The sequence below is a fragment of the Equus quagga genome, chromosome 8 (assembly GCF_021613505.1).
Source record: "Equus quagga isolate Etosha38 chromosome 8, UCLA_HA_Equagga_1.0, whole genome shotgun sequence".
Taxonomy (NCBI): domain Eukaryota; kingdom Metazoa; phylum Chordata; class Mammalia; order Perissodactyla; family Equidae; genus Equus; species Equus quagga.
In genome coordinates this window covers 18962786-18988313 of record NC_060274.1, presented here as the reverse complement: position 1 = coordinate 18988313, position 25528 = coordinate 18962786, and the positions used below count along the sequence as shown (strand labels likewise).

General features: G+C 36.9%; 1 protein-coding gene across 2 annotated transcripts in view; it reads left to right on the top strand.

The window, feature by feature from the left end:
* STXBP5 (syntaxin binding protein 5) overlaps positions 1-25528 on the top strand; it is a 162476-nt gene that overhangs the window by 64200 nt on the left and 72748 nt on the right. For both annotated transcript variants that reach the window (XM_046669154.1, XM_046669152.1), the window contains exons 8-9: positions 4790-4913; positions 16525-16603. In XM_046669154.1, coding sequence (XP_046525110.1) covers positions 4790-4913; positions 16525-16603 — 203 coding nt within the window. The remainder of the gene's footprint in view (positions 1-4789; positions 4914-16524; positions 16604-25528) is intronic.

The window sequence follows — 25528 nt, the reverse complement described above, 5'->3', positions numbered from 1 at the left end:
CTTCAATTTCTACAGAAATACAAGGAGACTGATAAGGAAATATGTACAATTTAATGCCAGTAAATTCAACAACTTAGATGAAATGGACAAATTCCTTGAAAGACATCAAATTACTCGAAGGTGCTAAAGCTAACTGTAGAAGAAATCGTTAACCTGAGTAGTTCTCTATTTATTAGAGAAATTGAATTTTTAATGAAAATGTTTCCCACAAAGAAAACTCCATACTCAGTGGGCTTACTGGTGAATTTTACCAAATAGTGCCCACTGTACCCGAACTCCTCCCAAAAGGAGAGGAAGGCACACTTCCCAGCTCATCCTATGAGGCCAGCGGTATCTTCATACCAAAACCCGAAAAGGAAATTGTGGGAAAACTTCAGACTGATGCACAGAGATGCAACAGAGATACAAAGTCAAAAAACTTGTTCTGAATAAGTATTAACATACATAATGACTAACTCTTACGGTTAAATGATAGTGCTGTGGATGTAAGTTTTAACTTCTGAATTGTTCTAAAGTAAACTGAGTGAAGATTTCTATTTCCATGAGTTCATGCTATTTTATCAGGCTCTTTGTTCATGTAAAAATGATACTTAATGCAGGTTTTACCAAGTTTACAATTTTAGGCAGTCAAGAAATTATTATAGATTTAATTCGCATTAGTGAGGGTTAAAAATTTAAGGCCGTTGCAAAATACTACCTCTGTCTTCTGTCCACCCCGATGTTTACGTTGTATTCAATAGTGTTACTCCGCTCAGTTTCATTTTCATTACCCTAGCACAGGATGTATTCACTGGCATTATGATATCAATTCCGAACATTTCTAATATAATGAAACTTCAATGTGGTACAGCTTTCGCTTTTCATTTGGTCTCTTGGGGTGGTTGGATGGGGAGTAATGGGAACAGAAATCCATCTTTGCCCTTAAGCTTTTGTTGTTTCATATCCATAGTTAGTACCTCTTTAATTGACAGACTCTTTTCTCGCCTCGTTATGACTAAATGATAGATTTTGAGTATACTTGGGTAGTATTCCTAACTCTACAGATATTTTCTGAATATTTCAATCTGTGTAAAATTATATTTCTACAGGGGACATTCTATTCCTTTTAGGCTATAACCAGTGTTAAAATATCAGTATTCTTTTTGTAGTAACCAAAATGTTGGCAGAAATGAAATACAGCATTATTGATGTTTTAAGACAATTATTTAGTACTTATGAACCTCTTTATTTTAATAGTTATTCTTTGTCATATCTCGAGAGTCATTTGTCAGTGACTTTTGTATTTTGGTTTCATGTTGGTTTTTCCTAGTAGACTGAGAAGCGACTGATAGAAATATAGGTAATTAAACACAAAGAAATAATAGTTTGTACCTTGCTAGCATGTGAGTACATTTGTATCTCAAGACTGTCAGAAGTCTTTTTTCAAAGAATATCAAAATAGGATATATTTGTAACTCATAGCGCTGAAATCAATAACAGCTTTAAAGAAATTATTTTTCATACTACCAATATTAATTGAAGTATTTATTCCTCTAAGGTCCTTTTCTTCAGTGTTTAGAGAGGTTCTTTTTAAGATAGCTTATTTCCTGTTGATTGATCACACACACACTCCAAAGATGAAACAATACTTAAAAGAATGAATAATTTGTTCACATTTTCAAAATATTTAAGAAAATTCCTCTTGGGTTTTATTTTTAATGGAAATGGCAGTTTTTTTCAATTTATGCCTGTGAAAATCTTAACTAGAGAGAGAAGCTATAAATCATTTAATGTCCAATATGTAATAATTTTATCATCTATCTTATAAAATGTATTATTCACTCATTATCTTGTTCAGTTATAGTGTCACTGTCACTTCCCTTCTATAGTAGAAATAATGTTGAAATGTTCACAAGTTGAAGTACTAGGGCGAAAGCTGCACAATTTAATGTATTATTTATATGTGCAAGAAATAATTCATTCAGTGCTCTAAGCGTTCGCTTTCTTATTTGGTTACATGAGAATAATAAAACAAAAGGAGTATTTTTACTATTTACTCTCCATGTATTTGCAAGCATTATAAAGTCAAAATCATTTCGTTGACATTTTTCTAAGGGTTTTGGCAAATTCCCAATTGCTGGGAATTTTGCTGATTCCCAGTATAACTACTAGTTATCAATATTGCTTTTGAATATCAGGTAAATCTTATTTTGTAGGAGAAAAACTGCTTTTGGTGTGAGTCTGCTAGAAACGTTAATCAGTATATGTGTAATATAAGAGCAGCTGGGCTACGGTTTATACACAGCTTTACTGCGAAGTGATTCTAATAATACTGATTAGTTTGCAAAATCAGTAGGTAGGGAGTTTATTCAATTTTCCCACTATTTTGAGTTAGTGATTGTAAAATTTCATAGATAAATAGCCTGTTCTCTTTCCAGAAAATTGTGCTTCAAGATGCCCTCTTATTTGTTAAGAAAGCACGAAGCATCTTATCTACTACTTTTGCCAAAGCCTAATAACTAGATACTACTCTTTTTTAAAAAGTGTATTCAAGTATACAGTACTTATGCTTTTTGTTTGTTTGTTTTATCAAAGATGAAAATACTAATGTCAGATCCTTAATCCATTAACTCTCTCATGAGCTTTATAATAGTTATTATTTCTTGCAGACAATTGCATCTTGAAAAAGAACTTTTAGAATTGTGTATACTGTTGCTTTGTGGCTTATGCCAGTAGCTATATCCTCTCCCTTCCTTCTCTTTCCACGTTTTCTCTCTACCCTGAATTCATTGTTGTTCCTCCACAACTTTTGTATATTTCTTGTTTATTTTGTTCTTCTCATTTCCATTCATTCTGCCCTTGATCTCTCTTCCTACCTATTTCTCTTACTCATCTGTATCTATAGTTTTCCACTTTTTAAAAATTTAGTAACTTAAAAGTCTTCTGGAAATTTTACATCTTGGAAAAATAAACAAGCCAACCAACATACAAAGCTCTTCAACCCCTGTTTATGCTACCTACTTTATATCACTTATCTTCTCCTGTAAATTATTCAGGTGTGCTCCTAACCTACTTTCTGATCCTAAGCATGTGACAGATTTGGTTAGTGAGATTTGCTGTTCCCACTTTGTTTACATAAATTTCTACTTCATATATGTAGTATTACATGTAGTGGTATTAGAGACTGTGAGAAAAAAATGAGATCTTGTGTCAAGTTGGATTTGTATTCAGAAAATTGCAGAACTAAGAAAAAATTGTGCATGTTTATTACATGTAAAAGTTTATATTTGATTGTTTCTTTTATGGAGTTTTTGTGTTATTTGTTTCGCTTTGTTATTCAGAATAGTGGTGAACAACTGGTCCCTATAATTAGTATTTTATTTTTGGAAGGCTTAACAATTTAATAGTATCTTAGGAGTAAAAGATGCTTTTAAACAAAGATGTATTTTTTAAGCAAAGTAGAAATATTAGTTCTCTATGATACATATTTATGTATATGATATACACTTTTACATATGATAAGATCAGAATGTTTTTATTTATAGATTCCAGACAACACTGTAGATTTCTCTTGTCCTTCCTTTATCACTTTTGAAAAATATAAATAGCTTTGTGTATAGCTACTTAACACTACTCATATTTTGCAGGAATAATTTCGTCTGTTAAGGTTACTAAAGGATTGCTTATTTTAAGATTGAGTTTGTAGAATGTCATATGTATATTTTGGATTAAGGTTATTACTGTTTTAAGATTTTATTTAGAATTTTATTAGAGATACTTTGAACCTAAAACATTGTGTAGTCTTGGCATTGAGAAATGCAGCTGATGGTCTTTATCCATCGTAATTTAAATTTTAAAATATGATCCATAATATTGTTTTATTTAACTTAAACTCATAAGCATATGAGGAACCCGAATGAATGGCCATTGAACGAGGTGATAGTAAATGTTGACTGTGTGCTTGAACTTGCAAGTGTCAGTTGCGTGGTTTTGTGCTGCACTCTGCATCCTGACGCTCCCATAGGGCAGCTTGTACAGTCAGCTGACCGTGAAGAACTAGAAGTGTATCAGCTTAAGTTGAAAAGACGTAATTTAAAGAGGACCTAGGAGAGTGATTTTTTAAAAAAATTTTTACGAACAGAAAATATTAGAACAAAAAAATTGGAGGGTAATGTACTTTGGTCATATAAAAATATTCTCAGATAGTTTTTAAGAGGTGCAGCGGTATAAAGTAAATTTCTAGTCAAAAGAGAGGCCCTTCAGATTTTAAAAATCACCTGAATAATTACTTGAGAAATTGATAGCATGTTTTGAAAGCTCAATCTGAGATATTTTTAATTTATCTTAATTTTTAATTTAATTGATCTTAAATCTACATTTTTATCTTCTTATAATTTTATTTAATGTTTAAAATTTGTTCTGATCTGTCAAAGCAACTATTTTTTTTGAGGGGATATTGGTTGTAATTACTTAGTAATTTATGTTTAGGTATGGTTTATTCTAAGAAACTATAAGAATACATTTTGTTTTCCTGAACTTGTCAATAATGCATATATCGCTATTATATCATCCTTATGTTGGCTTAAGGAGTAAGTTAAAGGAATTAAAATAGTGTCAATACCAAATTAAATCTCATTTGTATTGCAAGAGGGCTAAATTATTGTGGGAATGCCAAGTTAAAATATTGACTTCAGCTTGGGAAATATGAAAAAGTTTAAAGTGAAAATTAATTACAACACCAATTATGGATAGCTTTGTGTTTAAGTTGATTTTTGTTTTTAAAAATGGGATTCTTCCCCATCTTCTCTAGGCCATCCACTCTGTTGCCTGGCATCACGAAGGGAAACAGTTCATCTGCAGTCATTCGGATGGCACCTTGACCATATGGAACGTGAGGTCCTCCGCTAAGCCGGTACAGACAATCACTCCACATGGTAAGAATGCATCCTTTTTAAATACCATCTGAATTGTGATGGACAGTAAACTGTCAGGAGTTTGCATTTGGATTTGTTTGTTTTTGAGGATAAAGATGAGTTTTCTTTCATTTTGAGGGAGTTAAAAATAATTACACATATAGAAATAGTATGCGATAACCAGGTAATAAAATCTCAAATTAACTATATTTGTAGTTGAAATTGCAGATTTGAACTTTGAGAAAACAACTGTTACATTATCTTTTTGAGTATTGTTTCTCCAGTAGTCAAAAAGGTAAATAATTTTATGAGCGATATAGGACTTTAAGCTTTTGTCATCTTAAAGTTATCAATTGCAAGTTGCTAATGTATATATGACAGTGTATTGAAACACTCAGAACTCTATAGAAAGTAATTTTATGCATTAAAATGTAGTGTCAAGGGTCCCTAAGATCACCCCAGGTTTGATGATTCACTAGGAGGATTCACAGAACTGAGCAAAAGGATGCAAAGCAAAATCAGCAAAGGGAAAAGGCACATGGGGTGAAGTCTGGAGGAAGCCAGGCACAAGCTGCCAAGAGTCCTCTGCCTGGGGAGTCTGCCAGCACGTGCTTACTTCCTCCAGCAATGAGTTATTACCGCATGTGTGACACGGTGTCCACCAGGGAAGCTCACCTGAGCTCAGGAGCCCAGAGATTTTATTGGCATAAGTCCGTAGACACCCTCTGCTTTAGCACGTTCCAAAATTTCAGATGCCCAGAGGAAAAGCAGGGATTCGTCATAAACTGTACTGTTTGTACAAACAGCTTAGGCACAGTGTGCCATCCTTATCAGTCTGGGAATTGTGGAAGGGTCTCGAAAGCCAATTTGCCAGATGCCAACCAAGAACTGACCTTGGAGGCCAACCTTTCTAGGGAAAACAGGCTCAAGCCTGCTATGTTAACTCTTTTCTGCACAAGTATGTTTACAAAACCTACAAAGAAGGTTTTAGTAGGGTGTTTATGAACAGATTATAAAGGACTTCTTTGTGTTTTGGATGAAGCCAAATTCATTTGGAAAAATGAATGTACTTTTTTTTTTTTTATTAATCTGCATTCTCCAGCTCTACCGTAAGAGATTCTTAACCAGCAAATTTAGGGAAATTAAAGGAACTGTTCTTTAAATTGGTAGCATATTGAAGAGTATCCTTGTACTATTGTGAATGTTTCATTGTTTGCTTTAAAATATGCTTGCCCGCTTTTTTAAAAAGTCGGTACATTCTGAATTATTGCAATGTAGAAATTAAGGAAACAGTAAAATTAAAAATTTATCTATCTCTGGCAGTATGGGTTTTCAGACTTGTTTGTTTCTGGTAAAAGTAACCATTCTTGAAGCCACATATTTTGGTATATTTTACCACTGCTTTGTGGTAGCGGTCATCTTCTGGAAAAGCACTTATTTTAAATTTGCTACAGATCTAATTATGCGTGCGTCCAGAGGATAGCCCTTAGGATACTAGGTTCCAGTCTTTTTCTTAATATATTTTCGATCTTCCTTCTGTTAGTGGCTAGATCCCTAATCTTAGTGGTACTCCTGAGAATTTTCATAAATTTTAGGATCTCCCAACCCCACTGGAACCGAGGAATCCAGAACACTAAAAAAGTAGATGATTCGTTTAAAAACCTTTCATTTCAAATCCAGAAGAAATGAAACTAGTATTGAAGACGGTAGAAATATATGCTATTGGTTTTGCGGTTTTAAGTTCACCTGAAGTTTTATCTTTTTTCCTAAGAATAGTACAAAGAGTTTTTTCTTTTGAACCATTTGAGAGTAAGTTGTTGACATACCATCCAGTCACCCCAAAATGTTCCAGTATCTGTTTCTTATTAACAAGGGCGTTCTCCTATGTCACCAGGTTTTGCCTTTTCTCTGAAGGTCTGTATGGAGATTAGATGTGGTTGTCAGGTTTCTTCAGTCTCTTTCAAACTGGGATGGTTCTTGGGCCTTTTCTTGACTTTTATAACTGACAATTTTGAAGATTGTAGGTCAGTTATGTTATAAAATGTGCCTCCGTATGGTTTTATCTGATGTTTTTTCATGATTAGATTCAGGTTGCACATTTTCTTCAGGAATATCCCTAAAGGATTGATGTGTTCCTTTTGCCTCCTCTCAGGTGGAGCCTGTGTTTGATTTGTCCTATATGGGTGATGTCTCATGCCTTAATTCCTTGATTAAGCTGCTTTCTGCTGGGTCTCTCCATTATAACTTTATTCTTTTCCCTTTGAAATTAATAAGTATTTTTGATTTGTATCTGTAATCAACAAATATTTTGATCTGAAGGAAGTACTTTGAGACTATAAATCAAACTGTTCCCTATCCAGCTTTGACCCTCTGGTTTTAGCATCTTTTGATGTTTGTTGGCTGGATTAATTATTGCTGTGATGGTTGCCAAATGGTGATTTTCTGTTTAATCTTGATCTTTTTTTATGTTGAAAACCTAGATCCTTGAGAGCAGACTTTTATAAGTGGCAGAAATAAGTTTCTACAGAGTTTGTGGTATCTTAGCAAAAGAGGATCACTAGCTACAATTATTTTTAAAGAAACAAGATGAAGAATATTTGATTTAATGTTTTTTTCCCAAAATTAGAATCCAAACAAAATGTAAATAAATTTTTTCTGTGGCGGATGTTAAAAAGTAAGATGGCATTTGTTGCACAATAGAGCAGTCTAAAACTGTAGATGATCAGAAGTAGTCGTTATTTATAAAATATGCATTATTTTCACCAGTAGTAATGTTCACTGCTTACTGCTGGTGGCAGGTGATCTACCAAAGTTGCATTTATGTTGGTGACTGAGCTCAGTGGCAAACTAAATGCATTTTTCTACATTAAAGTACAAAAAAGTGTTTTCCATACCACAACAAGCTATCATATATTCCATATGTACCATATTTATGGTATATAATTTTCAGGATACTAAATGTCTGCTTTGATGTGTTGAAATTTAGGGTTTTTTCTCATTACTGTCTTCTGTTATGGTCTCTTGCTCTTACTTTTTAGCAGTTACAGCAAATTACTTTAAATGTACTAGACTTTTAAAATTTTGCCCATTTTGGATTTTTTCATATTTAAACCCATCTAATGGTTGTTTAAGTATCTTATTCTTAAAAAAACGTTTATAAGTATTACCTCAATAGGCAGGAACTGATTTTACTTTAAGACTCCTAACGGCACTTTATTTTAATGTTTACTCCTAAGAATAGCTTAAGACGTCCTTGAAGAATCTGTTCAGAAGACGTTAATACTCCATCAGACTAACGGGATTTTGAAGCCAGACTTGTAGTCAAGCCCTGGGTCCATTGTTTCTGGCTCTGTGACCTTTAAGAAGTTGGTTAACATTTCTGAACCTCAGCGTTCTCCTCTGTAGAGATGATAATTAAATTTACTCTAGTCTTCTCACATGGTTGTTGTGGGGACTATTTTTGTTTATTCATTCAACAAATAGTGGGTCTACCATGTGATAGGCACTGTTCTGTGGCCTGCATCAAATGAGCAAAGTGGAAGTGGAAGTACCTGGACATTGTGATGTGCTGTACATATGCAATTATAGTAAATGTAAATCTGGGTACGTTATTTACCTGGTAGGATAGGACCAAAAGATTTTTAGATTAGAGTAGTGTTCCCCAAAATACATTTCACAATACTAGTTTTTCTTAATGAGTTGTTTGGTGAAAAATTGTTAGGGTCAAAGTTTTGGAAATGCTGACTTAAAGTTGAACATTGTCTTCACTGCAAGACTTCTTAACCTTTAATATATACCATGAATCTCTAAGAAGGAGGATATATATGCATATATGTATTGTTATTTATATTGGTTTATATATTCATTTATTTAATGTGGCTTTCCCAAACTTATTTGACTTTAGCATTGTTTGTTCTCAGAACATCTTGTGGTTCCCTAGTGTTCCATGGAATGTGCTCTGAGAGGTGATGGTCTGGTGCTTGAACTGTAATTGAATTAGGAGGCAGTTCTCCAGATTTGTTATCCATGCTCAGTCTTCCCTCGGATGGCCTCTTTCCTGCTCACGGTGTTTGATGGTAGACTCTTACTCTGAGGGGCATAGTAGTTATCTAGATAGTGATGATAAGATGGCCAGCAAAGGAGAATAATTTTGTGATATAATACTGAATAATTTACTATGCATATCAAGATGGTTTATAATTATATTTTTTCAGAAAGTCTTCATTTGTGTGTCTGAAATTACTCAAGAGATAATTTCTGACTAACTAAAACAAACAAAATTGATAGCTCCCTTTAGTTTTTTATGAATTTCCCTGGCAATCCGACAACCCGGAATGTGATTCTAGCTTTGCTGTATGTGAAATACTTTGTGGAGATAATTACTCTTCTCTGGGACTTAGTTTTATTGTATGTAAAATGGCAGGATTGAACAAAGTGATTTTTAAGGTATAGAGTTTTGTGAACATAGGGAAATTAAGCAGGGTTTGTTCCATCTGTTGACTGTTCAAAGTCGTTTCATCTTGATGGACCGCTCATTCTGTATTTCTGTATGGTAAGCCTGGGGAGTGAGCTCTGCTTCTCTCTCTGTTTTGGCCTCTTTCTCTCCTATGGCAGGTAGAGTTTCATTATTTAGGAAGGAAGAACTTTGATAGTCCTGGCATGGATCACATACTTACCCTTAAGCAATCCTCATGGTTGAGTGATTTGCTGGCCCAGGGCCCTGCAGGGTCTCCCCTGTAACCCTACGTGTGTGTGTGTGTGTGTGTGTGTGTGAGAGAGAGAGAGAGAGAGAGAGAGAGAGAGAGAGAGATTGTTATCTTCACCAGAATCAGATTATTCTCAAAGGAAATGGAGATGATAGACGGTCAAAATCAATAGGTGTTCATTATAGGAAATGACATTTTAAAATTTAGTTTCTGGAGCTTACTTATAAGTACAATCAATCCACTTATCAAGGAATAAACCAAGATTAGGGAACTTTTATTCTATTAAGGGTCACTGAAGGAAAAATAAAATCAAAGTTCACATAAGTAAAAGTCAGCTTAATGTAATATTTTAAGGATGTGACATACAAAAAACTTGATTAATCTACTTTTAAGATTCAGCTGAAGCATGAAACATTCAATAAATAGTAAAACCATACTACAGTTGTTTAAATAGTTCATTATGAGGTTTTCCCCAGTTTATGTATTTGAAAGGACTTACTGGGCTCCACAGAACATACTCAGATAAGGCTTTTATTTAAAGGCAAAGGATGTGGTGCAGCGGGAGAAAGAGAATGCGGGTCAGCATTCTGAGCGACATCCCATATGCGGGCTCCCGCAGGTGCTGATGTGCGCGCAAGGATTGTGCTGAGTCTCCAGCTCCAACCACCGAGATCTGGCTTCTGAGGAACTCAGAAACTCTCAGGGAGGCCCTTGAAATGATCAAGCCAGTCTTGCCAAACCAGTTAGGCCACTTGCCAACCATCAGTAAAACTGCTACCCTGGGAGTCACTAGGGGAGTTTTGGACCTTGAACAAGCACATCATAAATCCCATTGCCCTTGGCCAAGAGTCAAAAAGCAGATGTCCAGCTGTCTTCAGTTCAGCTGTGAATTAACTATCTCCATACTCATTAAGGAAAGAACCCTCTCCCCATTTCAGACGAGTGTTGTTAACAATGTGATTTGCCAGTTTGAATCACTTTAATTTCTAGAGCGTCACTGTTCAATAGAAATATAATGTGAGCTACATGTGTAGTTTTAAATTTACTAGTAACTATACTAAGGACAGTGAAAAAAGTAAAATTAATTTTTAAATGTTATTTAACCCAAAATATGCAAAATATCAACATACAAAATTAAGATATTTCACATTCTTTCTTTGTACTCTTTGAACTCTGTTGTGTATTTTATATTATAACACATCTAAACTTGGTCTAGCCCCATTTCAGCACCCAATGGCCATGTGGGAGTGATGGCTGCCATGCTAGACGGCCAGCTCTAGGCTGAGAACATCACTGCTGTGTGACAACTGTATCAGTTAGAATATACGTTCTCCATTCTAAATGGCAAAATTAAAAACTAAGGAAGCACTTGTTTTTGTCAATGATCCTCACTCATTTTTTAATGTATCTTCATTCATTCATTCAACAGACATTTATTGAGCACCTCCTGTACACCAGAGATGAAATACTGGAAATATGATGCACTTGGAGAACTCATAGTCCAGTGAATGAAAATGATCTATAAACTGATAACTAGAATGCGTATGATGAGTGCTGATAAAGGCATGCATAGTATGATGTGGCAACAGAAGTAGTGGGTATGTTTTTGGATGAAGGGTGTAGGAAGATTTCACAAATTTAGGTTATATGAGCTTGGTCTTAAAGGATGAATGGGATGTTATGAGATAGGAAAGAGCAGAGCAAGGTTATTTTAGTCAGAAGATACAAAGACATAATCCAAAGCAGGTATTCTTGGAAAACTGTTAATAGTTAATATGACCAGCATTTAAAATTCCTTTGGGCAGGTAGCAGGAAGTGAAGACACAATCGTGTATGGAAGCAAGAGTACTTATACATCATACTATGCTAACGAGTCTGGACCTCATGATGGAGATGTAGTAAATGATTTACATAAGAAACAACATTTATATTCTGGAAATACTACTCTGATGGTATTGCGTCAGTGGAGCTGGGCACAGAAGAGGGGGCCCAGTTAGAAAGCCGTTGTAAACAATAAATAGTGAAGATTTCACTTGTGACGGCAAATGGGAAGAAATGGACGTACATAAATAAAATTCTGGAATTAGATTCACCAAGACTTAACCAAGTTCATTGTGGCCACGTGGCTTATGGGGAGCAAGTCATAATAAGAGACAGAAGAAATCGGATGTGACATGGAGGTTTATCTGATTTATTAAGTCAAGTTTTATAATTAACCAGATCTTTTCAACGACATATCAAGGCAGTTCACAGGTAGTTGAAAAAACTAGCACAGGTTTTTGCTACTCAGGTGGCATAGCGAGTAAGGAGAAAAGTGACACCTAGTGGTGAAATTCAGCGATCCTCTAAGCATCCTTTGACTTACATGTGCTGTATGGAATCTTAGCTAGCGCCTCATTGCTTGATTCAGTTTAGAAAATGGTTAGTCTAGGATTACACTTGAATAAATTAACCTTTCTGGAACCCAAGCAATAGTTGGTGACGTAATTTTAAAAACCTGAGTTGAAAAATGATCAGAGTACGCAGATCAAAAGGACTCAGTAATTTCCAAGCAAGGTTAATGAGGAAAGATCACTATAAAAACTGCAGCATTTGTGATTTACAGAGATAATGAAACTACTCTGTTAGCATCCTTGCATGGGGTGGAAAAAAAGTTTACTTATAAAGAAATAAAAATCAGGTCAGCTTTAAACTTTATTCTAAGTTTAAGTGCTAGATACAGCAGAGCAATATCAAGACTATCGAGCAAAGCAAAAGTTAAGAACTTTGTACCTAGCCAGGTTTTATACAAGATATAGAAGCTCAGACTTGGAAAGGTTCAGTAAATACATCACCCGATGCTCTTAAAATGGTTCCAGCCACTGAAAGATTGGTGGTGAATATCGAAATAAGTCAAATGAAGTTATATCTGAAAAATTGTTTTACTTCATAAAACAAAATGCATACAACAAAATAATTTTTGAGAATAAATGTAAAATTTGCATCTATAATCCCAAATTACATCAGTCTGACGCTCTCAATCAGAGCCTTGGGTGTAGAAGATGGATCCAGGGCTGATGCTGGCCTTCTTCAAAGCAAATATTGAAATTCCTCGCTGAAAGATCGTGTTTCTCTGAACAGGCTGAAATTCTTACTTTGTTCCTTGCACTGCTCGAGGGTCTACTTTTCAGATTTAAGCCTCCTTTTTTCTATACCTTCCTTTTTCCCTCAATTCCCTCTCCCACCTCAACAAACCAGTCTCCTCCCCCGGGCAGTCCTTTGCGGTCTCTTGGCCTGCTGTTCTGCTTCCCTCTCTTACCCAGAACTTCTTGGGTCTTGTAAATTGGGAGGCTGGAGGTTCAGGATTCTGCTGTCTGCATAGAGAGAGGAAGAGGCGATCCCCCAGGACTTTAAGGCAGGATTAGTTACTGTCATACCACTTGACAGGTGTGTATTTATAAAAATTTAATGTAATAAAGGTGACATTTCATATCAGTGGGGGAAGTTTTGATGGTTCCATAAATAGCGCTGGCAGGTGCATTCCTATATCACAATTCGTCAGGCTGTACACGTTAAGTATGTGCACTTTATTGTCTGGCAGTTATCGCTCAGTAAGACTATTAAAATAGTGCTGAAATTATTAGAATAAAAATACCTTCTTTGTACCAAAATAGATTTCAGAAAATAATTAAATGTAATAAATGATACTATAGTGCAATTACAAGAAATTGCAAAAAAAAAATCTTTTGAAATGATTTTGCTGTGGAGAAGAACTTCCTAACCATGGAACCAAAGAGGAGAATGACAAAAAAGACTGCTGGCTTTTTATACATATCCACACACATGTCTGTGTCATCATACATAAATGGGATCAGTCCCTTCTCCCTCAGCCTTCCCCCGCGTCAGCAGCCCAGTCCCCTTTTGTGCCCCACCAGGTAAGCTATGTCAAAAATCGTACAGGTGTTCTTCCAAAATATATATATATATTTCTAAAACCATATATATCCCTACACACATAGATAAACTTAGGAGATATTTTTGGTCATTGTTTTACATAAAATAGAATTCTATTAGTCTTTGTTGTTGTTGTTGTTTTTCGAGGAAGATTAGCCCTGAGCTTACATCTGCTGCCAATGCTCCTCTTTTTTGCTGAGGAAGATTGGCCCTGAGCTAACATCCATTCCCATCTTCCTCTACTTTATATGTGGGACACCTACCACAGCATGGCTTGATGAGCGGTGTGTAGGTCCACACCTGGGATCTGAACTGGCGAAACCCCGGCCACCAAACTCAACCACTATACTGCTGGGCCAGCCCCATTTCTATTAGTCTTTTTTTGCGTCTTGCTTTTCCACTGTGCTTAATCCCCTGTGCTTTAGGAAGATCTCTCTGTGTCACCTGGCATGGCTCTAATTCCTTCATTTTAATGGTAAGGTAATAGATTGTTTCACAATTTATTCAGCCTTTTCAAATTAATGGACATTCACGTTATTTTCCGTTCTTGATCACTACAAATTATGTTGCTGTTACCTTCCTGTACCTATTCAATAGGAATTGGTCCTTTTGCTTCTATATACAAATGCTCAAGAGTAAAACTGTTACTCCTCAAAGGGTTTTAGGTATTTCTGTTTGTAGTAAATGCTGTTACACTGCTTTCCAAAAAGACTGTATCCTTCGCAGTTCTAGCAGCCACGGATCAGTGGCTCTTTCCCGACATTCCTGGCAGCAGTAGATATTATAGCTCATTTTACTTTCCACCATTTTACTTTTTTTTTTTTTACTTCCTGTTTGCTCAGGGTCTCAAAGTCAGCCAGAGATGAGTGGCTGGGCCCTATCCTTTCCCGGCAGGTCCTTCCTGGGCATGCACACAGCCTTGCACAGATGTGCAGACTCTTAGATCCCAGGAGTATGTCTAGTTCTTCAGGATTTTCTTCTCATTCCTGCCCTGGCTCTTATCCGCCTCAGCTGAAACCACAGCCTTAGGCAGCTGCCTGGTGCCCGCAGATGGCTGCTGTTTTTGTGATGCCCTGGAGGGAGGGCCTTTTCCCTCCTGAGCTGGGATCTCTGTCGGATGAAATGGCCACACCACCTTGGGAATAGAGTTTCCAGGGAGCTGCGAGTTGGGACAAACAGCTCTTGTGCTCTCGGGAAGCTGGTTTTAATGGAACTGCAAAAATACTCAGTCTTTTCTGATGGCTGACATTATTGCCTTTTCGAGGCCACTGGCCACTAAACTGGGAAGTGAGGGGGGCGGGAACAGCCCTCCATGGAAGCATCCCAGTCTACCATCTTACCGAGGTCTCGTCGTTTCTGTGGGGAGACTGTACGATCTGCTTGTTTTGTGGCTTCAGTTAATTTCCAGAGGTCTGGAGTGGTTAACTTGAGTTGCTTTACTAGTGTTTCAATTTTTGTGGGAGAGCGAGTTCACGGAGGTTCTCACTGTCATTCTGGAAGTCAGTCTCCTTCCCTCGTTTCTTAGCCATTCCAAGAAACGCTGTTGGAATTCTAACTATATTACATTTGTAAATTGATTTTGGAAGGATTGGCATTTTAGATTTTAAGCTTTTTTAACTGGAAACATGATTAAGACTCATAGACTTGATTATTTAAATGTATACATCTGTGCAGGTTTTAAAATTTCTGAGAATTCCATCACAAATGACACTGGGGAAAATATTTGCAACATATAACGGACATAATATTAATGACCTCTGAATATTAAATTTACTTTTAAATATAAAGAAGATAACATACAAGCATGGGTAAAGGACACAAGCTGTTTTTTAAAAGAAGAAATACAGATGACCCAAAACCCTAAGAATGTTCAGAGTTACGGATTAAAACAGTACAAATTAAAATGAGATACCTTTTCCACTTATCAAATCAGAAAAAAAAATAGCATTGTTGGGGAAGAATGTAGCAAAATACTCTCCTACACTGATGGTGGAAATACAAATTGGTGCAAGCTTTCTGAAATACAGTTCTACCCAGATATTCTTTTTCTAGAATTAATCCTAAGGAAAAATCATTAATTTATTCACTCATTAAATAGTTATTGAGTGCCCACTCTGTGCCAAACAGTGTCTCCAGGAATACAGCAACAGAAAACACATACACACTTAAAAACATTTGCTTTCATGGAATTTGCTTCCTTGTTGGTAAGGCAAACAAGAAACAAAATAAAATACAGGGTCCTAGAATGAGCGAGGTCCTGTGGGGGAGAAAGCTGGGAAAGAGGACGAGAAGGGCTGGGGCGGGCGTGTGGGTTTGCAGTCCCCAGGGACGGTACCATGTTGAGAATGACTGATCTCTAAGAAGTGGAAATGCATGTTTTATTTTCTTTATATTTTTCTGAGTTGTTTCTACAGTGAACATGTAGAAATAGGTAACAAATCAAAAAACATTTTTTTTAAATAATCAAAATTCTTTTGACGGTATGAGTTTCTGACACCTTTTGTAGAGGTTGGTTTATTTCAGCAGTCTTTTGGACGTTACAAGGGATGGGTTTTACTTTAGGGGAATAAATATAAATGGGTTTATTAGCATAGGGTTTAATTATGCAGCCTGTCACACTTGTGTGAAAATATGATTTAGATTTATTTTTCTTGAATCCAAACTATTTTAAAACTTGAATTAATTTAGCTAATTGAACTTTTGTTTTGCTTACCTGCAGTTAAGAACATTGAGAAGACTATCAGCTTCTTACTAGAATTTTATCACATAAATGTTGTTACTAAGTTATTCATTTTATTTACCTTTTAGCATGGAATGTCAATTAACTTGATTATTTTAAATATCTTACTTTGTATTAAGTACGTCTTTCAGAATCACTTTAAAATGTTTCGTGGTGGATTTCATTATATTTCACTTTCATTTTATAAACTATCAATGTAAGAATTTAGATTAACTTAGAATTTTAGAATTTAATGCAGGAAAATATATTTTAGGAAAACAGTTAAAGGATGGGAAGAAGCCAGAACCGTGCAAACCTATCCTCAAGGTGGAATTCAAAACGACTAGATCTGGGTAAGATTTTAACTTCGTTGCCAATGTTGATTGTCTGTAATTACTCAAATAGCACAGAAGGCTGTGTGATCATTGCTTTGAAATCCCACGTTAGAATGGTGTAGCCCGGTCTATAGTGCTCTCTTAATTTAACAAAATAACTAAAATTGGTAAATTTGGGGTGAAACATTTCTTTGTGTTCTCTCTGTCTTTAGTAGTTTTACAATATATCTTGGAAAGTTTGAGTTATTTTTTTGTCAAACTTCATATGTTCAGTTAGATTAGTCTTCAGTAACAATAGTGTTTATTCACTAGTGAAAACTGTGGACTAAGCAATGAAGAAAAAAGGCAAAATTTAACCTATTTATACTATATATGTTAATTATGAATGTTATGTATTCAGAAGTTAAATTTCATAAGCATGTTTGACAGTTACAAAAATAAATAGTTTAATATTAAAGGAAGTTTGTCAGTTGCGTTTGAAGACATTGATTGCCACTGTATGAATTAGGTATGAGAATCATATGGCTTTTACAATTTATATATTTTACACATATTTTTGTATGTACCAAATGTTATATTTAAAAATATAATAAATGAAAAAATTTTTAAATGTTTCTTTGAAAATTCCACATCTCTTTAACCTCTGAAGGGGCCCTTTAATTTCTGTTGTAGTTCCCCGGGAAAAGCGTGTGGTTTTATTCACTATAGCGTTGTAAGAGAGTGAATTTATGTGGTATGTATAGTGTAGGCTTCTCAAATTGTGGTCCCTGGACCAGCAACATCCGCTGAGAACTTGTTAGAAATGCGAATTCTCAGACTCCACCCCAGACATACTGAATCAGAAACTGTCTGTGGGTGGAGCCCAGTGTTTTAACTAGACCCACAGGAGATTCTGATGCACACTAAAGTTTAGAACGATTGGTGTATTTTTTTGTATACCAGTTTATAACCACTGGTTGTTATAGCTGGCATACTTCCCTTTTTAATCTGTTCTCCCCATCTAATTCAACTTAGCCCTGTTCTCCTTTGAGAAATGACAGTGGGCTGAAGAATCATAAGATGGCTGTTATTTTCCCTTATCCTCTTTAGCCTTCCTCTGGGATCCAGAAGACATACTGTGTTCAGACAGTAGGTTGAATGAACTCCAAGAGGAATAGCATCTGTTGAACTGACTGTGGCATCCCTCACTGTGTGTGTGACCTTTGGCACAGAGTTAGTGGACTTCTTTGTGCTTCAGCTTCCTCATTTATGACATAAATGTGACAGTAGGTCAAAGGTGGTTGTGATGCGTTAAATGAGATAATCATGTATTCAAAACATTTCACAACAGTGCCTAGTACATAATAAACTTTCTATAAATACTTGCCCCTATTTTTTTTTAGGAAAGCTCCTACCACCAATTGATTTTTATTTGCCATATTTGTCCTATGGCAAAGGAATGTAAATAGGAAAAGCATTGTAGCAAAAAAAAAAAAAGGCAGGGAACCAGAAAGAAACCTGTGTTTGTAAAAAACTTCAAATGAATTGTTAAACGTTTAAATTATCAGTACTAATTGTCATCTGAATTCTGTATTCATTTTAACAAATCTCATTTGGCAGCAAAGGCTCAGGGAGGATTTTTTTTTTCTCTCTGTACTCTACCTGTTCCCTTTTTCACTCCTATATAATGGTCATATTTATGATTCCCGGTTCCTTCAGGATGGCAGCAATACTTTTCCTTTCATAAGATGAGAAGTGAAAAAAAAAAAAAAAAAGCCTGACTCTTTCATATGCATTTGTAGATACCATTAAAAAGATCAGTAGGATCGCCCTCTCGTAACAGTCTTCTCCAGCTTCCCAATTTCTTTTTCTCTTGGGGTAGGACATTCAGGAAATTAAAGTTTTTCTTTTTTCTCACTCCTTGGCCTCTTTCCTTGACGTGGCCTCTCAGAATTCCAGTGTGTAGCCAACTCTGAGAACTGCTGCGCCACCCTCCCATCTAGAGCCGGATCAGCCCCATCGTGTAGTAAGCTCGGCAGCTCTCACCCGTTCCTGTTCTTGGCAGTGTCTTGGGCAGTTCCCGGTGGCAAGTAACCAGATTTTGTTAGAAGAGCATCCTTTCCTCCTCGGGATCTTCTGCATTGTCTTCCCTTTACCTGGAAATCATTCTAGGCAGGAGGATTCCCTCTCATCTCTCATAGCTCAGCGTGAACGTCACTCCTTTAGGATGTCTTGGCCATGTTGACTAGATTGGGTCCTCAAGTAATAAACTCTCAAAGCATGCTGTGTTTTTCCTTTCTAGAACTTAACACCTGTCATTAATAATGAAATTACTTGTTTAATGCATGCCTCCCCCGTTAAATATTCTAGCTCCATGAAACCACGGACCTCTCTGTCTCACTTCTAATTGTCCTAGCATAGTGCTGCTGAATGTAAGGACGAAGAAGAAAGGGTGGCGTATGGAAGAGCATAGCCACGAAGAGTTAGCTGTTATATGTTAATGATATATGCGTAATTTAACTCTCAGGCAAAGGTAAACTGACAAAAAATGGGATCAAGATGTTCTGTACCTTTTCTAAAAAAATAAAGCCTCTATTACACCAGGAGAGACCAGATTTTCCCTTACATAGAGAACAGTGACAGTATAATTAATACAGCGTTTTAATAGCACTTTTAGTAAAGATGTGGAACTATTCTTTACATGGCCAGTTCTTAATAGAAAGTCAAAGTTAAATGCTAAGTCAATTCTGTAGAAGTTGTTTCTGTGAAAAACTGCTGTGACCTAGGTGTGAGGTCCTGCAGCGGCTGGGACATGAGTAAAGTGATGAAGCGTGGACTCTGGAGCCAGTCCCCTGCGTCTGAATCCTGCCTCGGCTGCTCACTCGTGCGACCCTGGGCAGGTCAGCTAAGCTTTCCGTGCTTGTTTCTCCATCTGTAAGATGAGAATAATAATAGTATCCACCTCATAGAGTTATATAAAGATGAAACAAACATACATAAAGCACTGGGAACATGCTCTTTAAACCAGTTGTCTCACATATCACTTGTCTCAAAACAGCATTTGATAACCTCTGACAGACTTGTAAAGTGCCGTTATTCTGATTTCCCTTTTACAAAGCGATGTGCAAGTAGCAAGTGTGATCAGATTTCATAGTAACTAAAGAACCTCACTCATGTTCTTCCGCAGATTGAGAATCATTGGAAAATACTTTTTTTGGTTGTAACCATCAATTTTTAACTTATAGAGTAGAATAGGAATTAGAGCACACTGCACGTTTTAAGGCTAAGCATTGGTTCAGGAAACTTTTGTTCAATTGTGTGCATTTACATATCTGTATGCTGTATCATGAGGTGAAATGCACTTCTTACTATGAGTCATGCTCATAACATTTGAAAGCCTCTGATTTAGCGGAAATAGCTGAGGCTTTGCACTCTCAGACTTAGGTGCCAATCCCAGTTCTGCGACTTACTGGCTATGTTATCTTTGGCAAATTGCTTAGCCTCACTGAACCCGTCCCTATTTCAGTGAAACGGGGACAGTAATTCCCACTTCATGGAATTGTTGTGAAGACCTGAAAGAAATAATGCCATGTGTTTGCACGTGGGAGGTGTTTAATGAGTTCTAGTTCCTTTTCTCTTCTACACTTTTCATTTTATAGGAGGTTGTAGGCAGGGCCGAATTTTCAGCAGGATGCAGCTCTGGATGGGTTCAGGTTTTCCAAGAGGTGCTCAGCTGAACTCCGTAGAGTATTGCTCTGTGGAGCATTTAGAAGTCAGTTTCTCTTAAGAAACACCACCTTCAAAGAATCACTGGATTTGGGGGAAGCCTTTCTGGTAGGGAACTAAAAGTGAGTATTACCAGAGTTAAATATGGCAGTTTAGTCACATTTGGAGAATCACATCTAAAGGTTAATTTATTCCCTTTCATCATAACGTATGCTATGGCGAACCTTTGGTGTATAAGGCCAGAGAGTAAATATTTTAGGCTTTGCAAGCCTTACAGGTCTCTGCTGCAACTGCTTAGCTCTGCTGTTGTAACCCCAAAGCAGCCAGAGACAGTTCAGAAACGAATGCGTGCAGCTGTGTTCCGATAAAAGTTTATTTATGGACACTGAAATTTGAATTTCATATAATTTTCATGTGTCAGGAGATAGTCTTTTGTGTATTTTTTCCAGCTCTTTAAAAATGTAAACACCATTCTTGGTTTGCAGGCCATACAAAAATAAGCAGTGGGCTGTAGTTCGATGACACCTGCTGTGCACACATATCCACGCACGTGATGTATTTAAGTTTGTCTTTAATGAAAGATAAACTTGTTGGGCTTTTGTGCTTGCTTATTCCACCCCCCCACCATGGTGCCAGAGTTTGTTTTCAAGTAGTTTAGTGAGTAAGATGATTTCTTAAATTTTATATGTGGACTGAAAGCTGTGGGTGGATTACCTATATAAGAATATGAAAAAACACAGACTACAATAAAAACTCAGGGTACATTTGTGATACTCTGATTCTGAAAATATCTAAAGGTCTATTTCAGTAATGCTCACAAACTTGTTGCTGCTGTTTCCCCCGCTGCTTCCAGGGCCGCGTTTCCAATGAGAGGATCCTAACTCTCCGCAGCCCCTAACAGCTCCCTCGTGCCAAGAGATCGCGGTTGCCCCAGAACACAGGCTCCCTCTCTGTGGCTCTTTCCTTCCTAACTGTCGGTTGTTCTTAAATGACTATATCTGTTAACGCTTATGCTGCAGAACTGTGTGCCAGATACTTGGTGCTTTACACATTTTAATTTATTTAATTTTAGCAACACCCCTATGAGTCACGTATTACTATCTTTGTCTTACAGACGAAACTGAAGCCGATAGGTTGAGTAACTTGCCCAAAGTCACACAGCTCATAAGCAGAAGAGCCCAGGTTTAATTAAGTCTGTACACTTAACCACGCTGTCCTTGCTTTTTAAGGACACCTACTCTCTATTGAGATTAACCTCCAGTCCCCAAGATTGTTCTCCCACCTGCAGCTCTCCCAGCGGCAGCTGCTGTGCTACACTACCTGCTGAAGCTGCAGGTGAAGACACTCGCCCCCAGTCCATTCACAGATCTGTTGACCATTGAGAACAGTGTTTTGGAATCCTAGGTTTGGTAACAGTCTGTACATCAATACATGTGTATTGTCTCCTTTTATTGTACATGGAGCCTCTGCTTTTCTCAGTTCTCTTGCCACCACTGTATTAGAATCAGCAAGTGTTCCATGTTCATTCTCCCTCCTTCATCCCAGTTCTTGCTACGCCATAGCAACACGAAGAGAAGCTCATTTGGATAGCCTGCCCACTTTGAGAAACCAAAGGAATTCCTTTTTGCATTGTCTTAGCAGTTCTCACATCCTTACTTGAGACAAAAATAGTATCTTATATCTTGGACTCAAGACCCTTACTTAAATAGCTTGGCTTCCAAGCACCAAGAGGAAAAATATTAGTAGATAAAGTTAACATCCATTTTTTGCTTACTATGTGTTGTGTATTCTGCTTTGCAATTTGAATGTATTATCTTTCATCATTCTCATAACAGCACTATGAAATGGGTCTTTGGGTTTTTTTTTTTGTTTTCTTGTTTTTTTTTCTAAACTATGTCCTTTATTGTGGGTTTTACGATTTTTTTTAATTTTTGAGATTTATTTTCCACTAAATTCTTTTTTTATCCTCTTTTTTTAATTGCAGTAACATTGGATTATAACATTATATAGCTTTCGGGTGTACATTGTAGTATATTTTGAATGCTGTGTAGATTACATCATGTTCACCACCCAAAAACTAATTGTCGTCCATCTCCTCACATGTGAGCCTCATCACTCCTTTTGCCCTCCCCCCTCCTTCCCCTATGGTAACCACCAATCCAGTCTCCATCGCTGTGTATTTGTTTGTCGTTGTGGTTTATCTTCTACTTATGGGTGAGATCATACGGTATTTGACTTTCTCCCTCTGACTAATTTCACTTAGCATAATACCCTCAAGATCCATTGATGTTGTCACAAATGGCCAGATTTCATCATTTCTTATGGCTGAGTAGTATTCCATTGTGTATATATACCACATCTTCTTTGTCCATTTGTCCCTTGATGGGCACGTAGGGTTTTTTTTTTTTTTGAGAAAGATTAGCCCTGAGCTAACATCTGCCACCAAGCCTCCTTTTTTTTTTTTTTTTTTTTTGCTGAGGAAAACTAGCGTTAAGCTAACATCCATGCCCATCTTCCTCTACTTTATATGTGGGATGCCTACCACAGCATGGCTTGACAAGTGGTGCATAGGTACACACCCAGAATCCAAACCAGCGAACCCTGGGCTGCTGAAGTGGAACGTGCAAACTTAACCACTGCGCCACCAGGCTGGCCCCGAAATGGGTCCTTTGATCATCTCCCCTTAGGGATATAGACAGTAAGTCATAGAGCGCTTCAGCTAACTTGCCCCCCGAGGTAGTAGAGCTGGCGTGCGAGCTCATCTTGCCTCCGGAGCTCGAATGTTCTCACAGGTAGCGTGGGCTAGGATAGAATCTCCTGACGCTTCGCAGGGCACTCAGTTTGCCAAGAACTGGATTCTCTTTTAAGTTTGCTGGTTTATCAGATCATCATCTTAAATTTAGCATGAAATCGTACTCAGCACACGTAATCACACTACCGTGAACTGAGAGATGTGTCTGTGCCTCTCACGGGCTGGATAACTTCCTGCAAGTAACCCCAGCTGCTCAGAGGACTGGAGAGGTTCCTGGGTCATTTCGAGGCTACAGGCTTACTTCTAACTTGATGAGGTCCAGGTGTAGATTTTATGGTCTCCCTTTGTGGTCGTGGTGCTTGGTCTTACACAGTTTAGGAAAAACCCTCAGGCAGATTTATATTTAATCGCACCTAATGGGAGAAGACCTCTTTGTGTCGGTGGACTCTTAAAATTCCAAGTGCCTCGTCAGGTAGCCTTCCCTGTTTCCGTGTTACTTTTACCATGTTGGTCAGAAAGTGTCAGTCTTAAATTGGCTAATTCTCATTTTATCACTGTCTTCAGAGACGTTCTTATAACCCACCACAGATTTATCTGTATTATCTTCATTGTCTCAAAATTAGCACATTTTCTCCCAGTCTTATACTCCAAATCTCATCCCTCACTAGGCTAAGTTACTGTTCATTTTCTTGATTTTGAGATAACTTTTGACTTACAGCGCCTTAACTCTGTTATGGTAAAATCCCACATAGCCAGCAGACTAAGACTACTCGATCCATAGCTCTGTCTTGTGACATTAGAATCCTCATTTAGTAGCTGTGTAAGTACACGCTCGAGATTGGGTTTTGTCTGTGGCTTCTTTCAGTTTAAAGTGCTAAGATCCCTCTGCTTTTAAGCTCTTCCCTGTATCAGTTTTAACTTAATGCTGCTGAATTGAAACTGATATCACATATTTAATTGTCTACTGATAGACAAATCAGTTTTTATATCATTTTCAAGCTTTACTTGTTAACTTTGTTTGCAAGTCAACATGTATGAAACCCTTGAAGTACTTTTAACCAGTGGTGGTTGCTAAAGTGGAGGTGATGTTGCTTGAGTATATGAGAAAAGGAGCACATAGAATGGTCCCCTGACAGCTCAGATCCCTACAGAGCCAGGGCTCCCAGCACTGGTATTTTATCTTAAGACTCCAAAATAAAGAAGTACGAAGGAGGACTAGCAGATTCTGAACAGAAAAACAGGAAACCCAGGATAGCATGTCCTTGAAATGTTTGTAGGAGAGAGTAAGTAAGCATTGTTTGCTGCAATCGAAGATTGATTAGAATGATAACAGAAGAAAGAGTTGGAGATAGATATTGTAGGAAGCCTTAATTTATAAGAGTACTAATTGTATTAGCATCATTTCAAACATGAGCCAGGATGTAAGGACATTAAAAGAAAGAAAAAGAAATGGGTGGATTCACAATAGAAAATACTGGGTTTAGAGCATGCATTCAGTGAATTCAGCAGTAGATGCAGGTAGCAATTGTGTCATCAGGAAGAGTAAGACACAGACTTTTGTTTTTACTGTAAGGGAAGACCTCCATATGACTAATGGCGGAAAAGAAAGAGCTACTGGAATAGGAGACACTGAAAATGAAAAAGGAATAATTTTGGAAGAAAGTTTGAGAGTGAATTTCTCATGATGACTCCAAAGTACAGATACAGAAGATACCTTTCCTTCTTAAATACTGAAAGCATTGTCATATGATTAAATGATCCAGATACATTCTTCTAGAAAAATTTTTGGCCACAGAGCCAAAAGTCTCAGGATTAAGATATGTTTTGGGCCCTGAAGTGGAACATTGAAGTAGATGACAAAAAGTGGAGGAGAGGGGAGTGTGCTGGCTAAAGGATGGCGTGAAGTGAGAGCGATGAAGTGATGGAAAAGGAGACTTCTTGGCCCCGGCTGCAGGGGCCAGTATGTGTGAAGCACTTAGTAAATGATGTGGAAGGACTGAATCACAGTAATAGTCTAACTTCATTTGTATAGTTGTTCTTAAGTGGCCTAGGAAGCAGGAAATTCTCCGGCATAAGCTACATTTTAGCAGTACTTTAATACAGAGTAGTGACAAATATGGAAATGACATTAAAAATTGGCAAACTGTTTTCATAGGAAAAATGCACTGTAAAAAAGAGTGTGATTAGTCACAATTGTTATATTGATTTCATCTTTAGCCACTATTATTAACTTATTCTCTGAAGTGTTTTTGGAAGTATCTAGGTTTTTAAAAAAAATTATAACCTTAAGTAAAATCTTCACAGAGAAGCATTTTACCTCTAACTCCACCAGTCTAAAACTATTCTTTTTTATTTGTTTTTCCCTGGGTCTTTCTTCAGGTACATCTCCATTTTCACTTAATTATATTTTTAGAGCATTTTCAGTTTGGTGTTTTTTTCCTACTTAGCGTGTCTAAAGTATTACTAGTTTTTATCAGTTTTTTTTT